Source organism: Bactrocera latifrons, unplaced genomic scaffold (assembly GCF_001853355.1).
Source record: "Bactrocera latifrons isolate USDA-ARS-PBARC rearing strain unplaced genomic scaffold, ASM185335v1 scaffold_97, whole genome shotgun sequence".
NCBI lineage: Eukaryota > Metazoa > Arthropoda > Insecta > Diptera > Tephritidae > Bactrocera > Bactrocera latifrons.
Window position 1 is genome coordinate 4,812 of NW_017537678.1, and position 10,929 is coordinate 15,740.

General features: G+C 34.7%; 1 protein-coding gene across 1 annotated transcript in view; it reads left to right on the top strand.

Annotated features, from left to right (window-relative positions):
* LOC108977897 (glutamate receptor ionotropic, kainate 2) overlaps window positions 1-7,505 on the top strand; it is a 9,207-nt gene extending 1,702 nt beyond the window's left edge. The window contains exons 2-10 of the mRNA XM_018947865.1: window positions 1,447-1,613; window positions 2,397-2,624; window positions 2,695-2,847; window positions 2,915-3,118; window positions 3,217-3,420; window positions 3,812-3,916; window positions 4,021-4,678; window positions 6,432-6,620; window positions 6,780-7,505. Of these exons, the coding sequence (XP_018803410.1) occupies window positions 1,447-1,613; window positions 2,397-2,624; window positions 2,695-2,847; window positions 2,915-3,118; window positions 3,217-3,420; window positions 3,812-3,916; window positions 4,021-4,678; window positions 6,432-6,620; window positions 6,780-7,249 (2,378 nt within the window). The 3' untranslated portion in view covers window positions 7,250-7,505. The remainder of the gene's footprint in view (window positions 1-1,446; window positions 1,614-2,396; window positions 2,625-2,694; window positions 2,848-2,914; window positions 3,119-3,216; window positions 3,421-3,811; window positions 3,917-4,020; window positions 4,679-6,431; window positions 6,621-6,779) is intronic.
* Window positions 7,506-10,929: the final 3,424 nt, after the last annotated feature.

Consider the following 10,929-nt stretch of genomic DNA (forward strand, 5'->3'; position numbering starts at 1 on the left):
CGCTTATGTACCATATTATATTTTTATTTCTAACTAATTACAAATATCTGCATCTTTGAATGTGGCACATAACCAGTATTGACTGTATTTGTCAAGTAATGTAAAAAATATTTTGTAATTCTGAAATATTTTTACGCAGCTGCGTTGATATGTATGCAAGCACAAACATACATATGTATTTACGCTAGTTTGTAGGCAAAGCTGTAAAGCGGCAAGGGAAGCGGTATCGGTACAGCTCCGATTTTCTRCCATTGACTTTTTGACAAAGTTTGGTTGTCCGTGACAACGGAGTTTTTGTATGAAACAATGTGTATATATATTTACATACAAAGTTGTGTCTAAATTTGGTTACATCAAGAAAAAATTACATATGTATGTAATTTCATATGTGAATATGCGAGCATATATATGGTTTTTAAAATCTGTTTACATATACACATATTTATATGCATATGACTTTTAAGATTTTATCAAAACTTCAAATGCCAAAAGTAAATAAATGCATATGTACATATGTATATAACAATATATGCCCAACTTATTCCAGTGTGAGAGCGCCTCAAAATAAGCGTTTTTTATAACATTTTCCATTATGGCCAGATTGAACAAAATAAACATTTTTGGGCATTTAAAGTAAAAAAACCAACATTTATTACGATTGCAAATTATTATATATTGGACTTTTAATATATGGCGAAATTACTTAATTCCTTTTTTATGATTTTATGGTATCAGTTGTTTTAGACTTTCGATATTTCAATACTTAGTAAGGTATAACAGGCTTAATTTCTAAATTAATAAATGTTTTTAATCATTTGCAATAGAAAATTAATTCTATTATGCATCAAATTTCAAAACGTTTCATAATATATATTTCAATTTCGCATTTTCTTTCATTTTCATTATTTTAAATTTTTATTAGCGATCTTGAACGGCGGCAATAAATTCACATATATTTTTGATATAATTTCATTCTGGCCGCTCCAGTGATTCCAATTGCAAAACGTCAAAACCTACTCAATCCAGTCAACTGTCAAAGTTCGGTAGGTTTTGATTTTTAGCAATTGCTCTCTCACTTCCAGTGAGAGAGGAGTTGGGGATCTCATTATCTCTGTTGCAAAATTTTGCTATGAAATGCCGACCACTGTTGTAATACCAAAAAAGAGTCGGGTGGATCTGACAGTGAATTAATTCAACTTCAGTTCAACCGAGTGGAATTAAAAACCATTATAGAAATATTAATTATAAATAGCACATAATTTGGAATTTTGCAAAATAAAACGATAAATGTGTTAAGTCTAACGATTAAGTCGGAACGTTTCATATGAATCAGAAAGATTTTGTCTATAAATGTATAAGATCACTGCTATATGTTCTTTCGTAAAATGTAGTATAGAGAAGTAAGAAAACATAGCTAATAATATTAACACTTTTTATGATTTTCAGGAGTCCTGCAGTTAGGAAAATTTGGTCACATGTATGACATAGAAACACATCTGCGTTTGGTGAATCCCACAACTTACACTAAAATATTAAGTGAACTGAAAGACAAAGAAATTCACAATCTGATAATCGATACGAACGCTGCAAATATTTCCATCCTACTGAAAGAGGTAAATTACAGTTAATTATAATTAAAAATTAATGTGTATATCCTAAAAAGTCGGACAAGTCGAATTATATCTTTACACTGCAATAGTTTGTTCCCAGTGAGAGCAATTGTTTTTACAGATAAGTTCGATATATGCTTTTGAATGACGTCCACATTGCTGTGGTGTAAAATTGGACGCATACCATATGATCTACTTTATGTTTGGCATGTGTTTGTTTCCGACGTGAAAGGTTTGGCTGACGGCAGAAAAATAATTACCAAAGGGTGCACTTGAAATTTTGTAATTCTACTAGAATCACGGGCACGGAAACGTTGAAATGTTACAGAAGTGCCTCATGTTAGTGACAATGACATCGAAAACGTTAAAGAAACAGTGCTTGAAATAGTCGTCAGAGAGATAGTAAAAGATCAAAACATCTCTTATGGATCGACTCCATGCTCAGTTAATGTTGGAACCGTACCAGATAACCTGTATCTTCTTCAAAAACAACCACGAGTAGAGGCACAAAAGAGATTTTGATATTTGTATTTAAATACGAGAAATTTTTGTATTGCTAGCCCGGGTCAAATTTGATCAGATGTGTCCATAATTCGGCTCAAACGCTAAATGTTTAGAAATTTGCCATTTCATTATTTCTTTTGCGCTTTATTTAAAATGTTAATGTAAATTATAGTATCTTCGTGAAAAATTAAAAGATATAAGTTTGTTTGGAATCATTTCAAAACTTATGTTGATAATTAATATTAGTATTATTTACTTAACTCTCTAATTAAAATGTTTCAGATTCTGCAACTGCAAATGAATGAATACAAGTACCATTATTTATTTACTAGTTTCGACATTGAAACATTCGATTTGGAGGATTTTAAAAATAATTTCGCGAATATTACCTCGTTCCGCCTAGTAGATGTTGGCGATGTAAGTGTTAGAAACATTCTCAAAAATATGGAGGCTTATAACCACAATTATAATAATAAGACAACTTACTACAGAAAGCTGCGTACTATTAAAGTTTAGTTACTTCAATTAATGTTTATTTGTTATTTTGTAATGGGAAAATATTAATATTCAATATTTTCAGACGGAACCCGCTGTAGCGTATGATTCGGCTTATATATTCGCAATAGGATTAGCTAGTTTAAAACAGTCGCTGACTCTTGGCGTTTCGAATGCGTCCTGTGCCAGTGAAATCTCGTGGGATAGTGGTTTGAGTTTGATAAACTATATCAATTCAGTAATTCATCTAATTAACCCACTTTACATTTATATTTTTACATTTTACATTTCTATTTGTAAAAAAGGTTGAGTGGAGGGGGCTGACAGGACCTATACAATTCAAAGAAGGACGGCGGGTTAAATTTAAATTAGATCTTGTAAAACTGAGGCATCACTCCTTAGTTAAGGCGGGAGAGTGGACTCCACAAACACGTCTTAATATAACTGAGCCTGCGCTGTTTTTTGATGGCGGAACAATTAATGTTACGCTGGTCGTGATTACAATATTAGTGAGAAAAAGTTTATTAATATAATGGAGGCGATGATATATGTTACATAGACTAAATTGCTATTTGAAATCCAATCATGGTATCCGTCTTTTTTGCAGGAAACCCCTTACGTGATGATGCACTACGGCAAAAATTACACTGGAAACGAGAGGTTCTATGGATTTTGCGTAGATATACTGGAGTTGATAGCTCGTGACGTCGGCTTTGATTACATTATAGACCTAGTGCCTGATCGAAAGTATGGCGCACAAGATCCATTTACAGGCGAATGGAACGGAATGGTGGCTCAACTTATGAAATATGTAAAAACGTTCAAACACCCTAACACAGTTCGAAAATTTCTTGGAATTTAATTAAATATTTTTTATTCAACAAAAGAATGATATGTATTGTTAAAAATTTGCCGGCCTAACGACAATCCGATAGTATGGGGTTAGAAATGGGTAGAAAAGCAAGAACTTAACTCGTTCCAAAAATCTTATCCTTGCAAGCCATCAATATTATAAATATTAAACTTGCGATTGACTTAATACCGCATATATTGGCCAAATATTAATAAATATTAATGAAATTAGGAGACCATTAATATAAAATGGATAGAGTAAAGCGAATATACCATATAGCCCCCATATACCTAATATAATGATTTTTAAAGAACTACTACTACTATAAATACGTTTATTATCATTATAGAAAGCCGATTTGGCCGTTGGATCCATGACAATTACATATGCACGAGAAAGTGTTATCGATTTTACTAAGCCATTTATGAACTTGGGCATAAGTATTTTGTTTAAGGTAATCAGATGTTTACATTTTAAATGTAAGACGTAGTTCACAAAACAGAGAAATATTTTGAAATTAATCGCTGTTTCATTTATATTAAATCATACCTCAATTAGGTGCCATCAAGTCCGGCTTCTCGTTTATTTTCTTTTATGAATCCGCTGGCGTATGATGTATGGTTCTATGTTTTAGCGGCATATTTTCTAGTCTCATTCACAATCTATGTAGTGGCAAAATTGTCGCCAATAGAATGGCGCGATAAGTATCCATGCGACATGAAGAATCCTATAATTACCAACCAGTTTACATTAGCTAACAGTTTTTGGTTTACAATCGGTACATTGATGCAGCAAGGATCAGATATAAATCCAAAATCGCTGTCGACGAGAATAGTTAGCGCTATATGGTGGTTCTTCACCTTGATTATAATTGCCTCATACACCGCTAATCTAGCGGCATTTTTGACGGTTGAACGAATGATTACGCCCATTGAAAATGCTGAGGACTTAGCCAGTCAAACAGAAATATCATATGGTACTCTGGAGAGTGGTTCTACGATGACATTTTTTCGCGACTCAATTATCGAGACATACAAAAAAATGTGGCGTAATATGGAAAATAAAAAGTCCATTGCTTTCACTTCCACTTATGAGGAGGGTATAAAACGTGTTAATCAAGGTAACTTTGCATTTCTAATGGAATCTACAATGCTTGATTATACAGTACAGCGAGATTGTAATTTAACTCAAATCGGAGGCCTACTGGATACTAAAGGTAAGTTTAATCCTATTGTATATAATGCATTACATTACATTACATTCATGTATTTATGTTATCTAACATTATCCAAAGAAATGAAACCCATAAATTTTGGGGATATGCATATCAGGACGGGTTGATTTACAGGGAGCCAACGGAAAAATCGCATATGCGATAATTGTTATTCGGATGATTGTGAACCACTTTGCTTAAGGCATTTGGGGTAGTCAGAGGCACAAAAAAATTACAATTTTCAGTATTTTTTTTTTGTGCTATTAAATCGTGTTATTCTACAAAAGAAGTAATATAGCATTATTTTAGAATGTGTTGACACATAAAATCAATACTTAATTGGTCTTAAAAAATCGAAATTTTTGAAAAAAATCCTTCGCTCGGGAGTGAGTTTATTATGTATTCTAAAAGCTGTATAAATCTCATTAAAATCTACCAAGCGGGTTTGGAGCTACAGTTGTCACCAGTTCAAAAACTTAATTTTGCGAAAAACGCATTTAAAGTTTGGCTTTTTGCTTAGAAGTGCCCGAACTCCCTTTTTTTTTTTTGTCAAATAACTCAAAAACTAATTTTCGGGTCAAAGTGAAATTTTCAGCGAATATTTTTAAAATATTACACTTTACGAAAATGCAAAAAATAATAAATTTTTTTGAAAATTCTGTCTATCTAACCCCTTAAGAAACTTTGGGTATGAAACTAGTGCATTCTAAAGCCAAGTTTGTTTCGGAACCATAAAAGTTTGTCCTTCAGTTTTTGAGATATCCAAATGAAGTTTAATTAAGTGCATTAAGATGTTCTTTTGATCAAGAATTATTCAGATCTTTTAAAATTCATCTTAAATATCGCTGGTCCGAAACTAGCTTTAGACCCAAAGTCTCTTAAACAAAGCTTTAGAGAATAATCCATAGATTATTTCCCGCAAACCCGATTTTATAAAAAAAAAAATCGACCCGCTCTGATAATATTGTATATGTATGCCAAAGCATGCTTAGTTTAAGTCCGCCAAGCTGAAAGCTAACGCCATTCAAAAAAAAATTTTTTAAATTTTTACAGACTGTTTTTCTTGTTAGCTGATCTGACAAAAATAAACTGCAGAAACATTTGAAGTCAAAACTAACTCTTCTGTATTTAGTTCTATAAAAGTAAGTAGTGTCCGTCCGCACTAGATATAGAATCAAGCTACTTCATCCACAGATATACTGAAATCGAAGGAACTTTGAAAACCGATAGGCTAATAAGAGAAGACACCCGTACCTCGCTCACAGAGGAATGGGAATAAGTTGGATCTAAGTTGTCATCTTTCGTTCTGGCACTGAATCTATGGATCTCGCGTGCACTTTATAGGCGTTGGTCGACGATCAACTTCTGTGCGATTGCAAGATCTTTCTGTCCTAGAGTAGAACGTATGAACGTGGCAGCTTGCTCTTAGCAAAGTTCATTGTCATAGTTATATGGAGAAAGTGGGCTGAAAACTTCCAATTCGTGTCAGATATGACGGCACATATGTGTCAACCTAGCCTTGCGAAGGCTAGACTATGGCACTTTCTTCCCTTTTCCACGAATCAGAAGACATGGCCTAAGTTGCCATTGACCGCCACAACAAGACACATTGTCGATTCTGTCCTTATGATCAACTTTATAGGAGTGGATATTTAATTAAATTAGTTTAGTAAAAATTTGTTTGCTGCGTACTTAGATAATAGAATTCAAAACTATACATTTTTAGTTAACAACTATGTATGCAAATAAATTATAGGTTATGGAATTGCTACACCAAAAGGTTCACCCTGGCGCGACAAAATTTCATTATCCATTCTTGAATTTCAAGAAAAGGGAAATATACAAATGCTATACGATAGATGGTGGAAAAAAGCAGGAGACACTTGCTCACGTAAAAGTAATAGCAAGCAAACGAAGGCAAATGCTCTTGGTCTGGATAACATTGGTTAGTAATGTTGATAAGACTTTAAATGTTTTGATTTTGCACTTGCGCTGATAACTTCCATTTCACAAAGGTTGCTATGCGTAGAATATTCGATTTTATGTCGAAAAACAATATTGAATACAAACATTTGAAAATATATAGAGTTATTTTCTATTGAAGGTGGCGTATTTGTGGTCCTTTTTGTGGGCATAGGTTTGGCCGCTTGGGTTGCTGTATTCGAATTCTGGTATCACTATCGCACTCGCGGCAGTGTATATTGCTGCGAAAAGGAGCACAGCACTGTAGAGAGGGTTATAACTGAAATGGCAGTTAACGACTTTGATTCCGTATATAAATCGAACAAAGAAAACGTAGAAAAAATACAGGTTAAAGACCAGAAGCTGACTTGCAAACATATCACAGCATATTGTTGTAAAGAACCACCAGTTCAACGTCCACTATGCGGCGAAATGCTGGACGAGTTTCGTTATGCATTGCGATGTATGGACTCACACCGACGTCCAGCTTTTAAGCGGAGTTGCCCAACATGTCATGTATTAAATGATGATAAAGAGTTTATTGACATAGAAAGTAGATCATCAATGGCCGTACACGGCAGCCTTATTGGGAGTACACCTAAATATTTATAAATGTATCATACCTCAGGCATCCCTGAGCTTAATTGCTTTATTTCCTAACAATAAAAACATTGACTAAAATTGCGTTAGTATTTACATTCTAATGCGTAAATCGATCTAAGTCAGCTTAATATAAGAGTACCAATCAGTTTGATTAATAAATGTAGGACTAAAAAAGGGACCCTGTGTATTGGACGATTTTGACTAACGCTAACATTGGTTGAACGAAACGGGCGCAAACAAAAACTGACGAAAATAGATATTAGAAACGCCCGATGAATGACCAACAGCAAAATACAATTGCAACAAAATTAGTAATATGAAATTGTAAATCGAACAAGAAATAAATAATGAATAAGGCTATATACATAAAGCTTTAGCTACTCCATTCATAATTCAAGAACGAAATAGTTCATAATCAATATATGTATACCACGGAGAATAGTGCGCTGAAAATTCGAAGGCGGCACCATTTAGCAGCAGATCGTGAAACCCGTCGACAATTAACGAAGTATATATATAACTTATATCGGTTTTGGAGGCTGTTCTGGCCATACATGCTAAGGTAAAATCTCAACCTTAAAGTTCCAAGTCCATATGCAGTTTTGGAACAATAGGAAGTACAGTTAAATTTTGGTGCAAGCTTGGCATGCAAACAACAATGTTAAGCATCAACGAGTTTGACGAGGGGAATGTAGTTCATTCATGTTAATTACCCCAGGCCCGGAGTTTTCGATGGAACCTAAACGAAACTCCTTAAGGTGAGTTGAAATATTCAAAAATAAGTTTGCATAGCTTTTTGAATCCAGGACGGAGTTTTCGATGGAACCTAAACGAAACTCCTTAAGGTGAGTTGAAATATTCAAAAATAAGTTTGCATAGCTTTTTGAAAATATTCATCACTCAGAAGAGCCAGTGAAAAGGCCCCGTAGGCCTCATAAGAAGCTGGACACTTTCTGAACGTTTTTATAAAAAAGTTAATTTCATGCCATGGTGTTGTCGCACCTGCAGAATCTTCAACAACACTCGAATAAAATATTAACGAAAAAACGGAAAAAATTGCAGAGTCCGTGCTACTCAATGCCGTAATATGTTTTAAATAAATAATATAGGAAAATTTATATTGAAACAATATAAGATTGCCCGATTTCACCGACCGCAATTTTCCCGATAATATATTTAGTGCAAATAAAGAATTGGATGAAAATGGCAGTGAAAAAGACAATGAGTTCACAAGAAACACTTTCTACGTAATATTTACTTTACAGAGTTAACTGTTTAATGAAGAGAAGATTCACCGCGGTGAGTGACATAAACGAATCGTTTTAATTACACTGGTAAACACATAATTTGTGACATGAAAATTCTTAGGTGTTTCACTCACAGATGTTCTGTAACCTGCGGCCTTAGATTTTACAACACATAAAATTTCATTACATTGTATCATCTCATCTTTATATACAAAAATCGTGTGTAACGTTGTTTGTCCGCGATTAACTCCTAAACTACTGAACCGATTTTAGAAAAATAGAGCACACTGTGTTCCGTTCGAAGCAACTTAAAAGATAAGATAGTAAAAACAATTGATAAATAAAAAATACAGTGTATTAAGCGGACAACTCTATAATTTTTTTTCAATAAAATTTACTTGTATGAACATATTCAAAATTAATCCTCAAGTACAGTACCTTGGATTCTTGTACCGTCAAAACGTTTTCGCCTTTGTTCGTAAATAAAATTTGCACTGTACTGAATAGTTTATTATATGAATATAAAATGTATACCACATTAACGCATGGCCGGATCCCCAAGTATTTTTATATGATCAGGGATTTATCCGGTTTATACCAGTTCTGCCTCCTTGTTTGAAGTAAACAGAGAATTTTACGATCATTTTATTTTACAAAATTTAACAGTATCAGTGGAAAAACGTAATTTTACTCCGCTAGTGCTAAAAGCTTACGAACTGTATTTCGATGTTAAAGTTGGGGATTAAGTCAAAACATGGACCCCTCATATCAGTTGTGAAACTAGTCGTGAATTGTTTAAGCGGCGATGGCGGTTAGCTGGGAATTATGGTTTAATTTTGTATGAGTGGTGCATATGATGTTGGGTACCACCCCCAGGCCACGAGTTCAGCACCGTATGGAAGCACAAGTGGTAGTAGCTTCGGCTACGAAGTCTGACCGGAAACTTAATTCTAGTACCACGGAGAGCAGGAGCCCTTGGAGGTTACTCCAACCTGCTCATGCGGACTGGACTCTCGGGGAGTATCGTGGTGGTTGTGGTTAAAGCCCAAAGGCGGGAAGAACTGACTGTATCAGTTGAATGTGGTTGGGCATGCTTTCGTCCGACCATATTTTACAAAGAAGCTGGTGCATGCTCCTTATCAGTTCCTCGCCGCCGTGTTTGAATATTATCGCGATTATCGACCCCGCCGCTTTGTTGTTCTTCTGGCGGGTAATTGCTATTCGAACTTAATCATGGTCAGGCAATAGAACGTCTGCTCCATCGTCATCGTCAGCAGGCTGGAGAAGTTTTCCCTCCATAATTTCAGTATGCCCTGGGAATCAGTCGCTAGATCACCTCTGAGCGTTTGACATTAGTATGCTTCGGTCTTGACACCTTCTGTTCGTCCCCGTATTTTTTCGTATAATTTTCGAGCATTGCCCCTATCGGCCAGCTTGTCAAGCTCGTCGTCCTCACGCCTTTCGGCTTCTCTCTTTTCTTGTTAGAATGAGTTTCGCTTCCCTCTTCAGCTCTTGGTATCTATCCCATTCCGAACGTGTTGTGGTCGATTGTAACATTTCGAGGTAGGCAGTTTGTTTTCTTTTCGCTGCGACACGACACCCGTAATCGTAGCAGCTGTTCTTGTGCACTTTCCGAAAACCAATGGCGACAACCGTTATCATGAGTAAGGCCATAAGTATAAAACGTGAACCTCTAGTTGATCCCAAAAAGATAGGTGCAAAGGTGGTAGTTTGCATATAAAATTAGGTGTAATTAAGAATTTTGTTAAGGGAATGGACAGAAATGGAAGAGGATGGTGTCAGAAAGAAAAATTTCCAATAGTCAGTGAAGCAAAAATTAAGGAGGGAATTTCCATCAAGACACTTCTGCTATGAAGAAACGGTACCAAGGCAAGTGGAGTGCCAGTTTGCGTGCCGATTACTTCTGGACATTGTTAAGGGATACTCCAAAACCAAAATATCGCCGAAAAACATGGACAGTAACATTTTAAGATACACTTTGGTTAATAAAATAATATAACAATAATATATCTATAGGTGTTTTTTTTTTTTTAATAAAAAATCTCATAGAAAAAACTATAGGTGATAGAAGAAATGTAGCTTTTTTCTGAATTTGTGGTAATTTTTACATAATAACCACTTTGTTCTGTTCATGTCACAAAAAAGTGCATTTTTGTTCACCGGTGTTATTATGGCAGTCCTATATTATGAAATAAGATGAACTCAACGCAGCTGCAATAAGTGTACAAAAAAGTAATTTGTGGATGTGTTTTATTATTATTATTATTACATTTATTAGGAAAAATATACAGGCTATTAAACCTAATGATAAGGAGGAGTGCGAGCAGCTTTGGCCATCGACTCCGATATTATAACAAATCTATATTATATCATATTATGTATGTTACATTCCACTAGAAAATTATAAATACATGTAATATT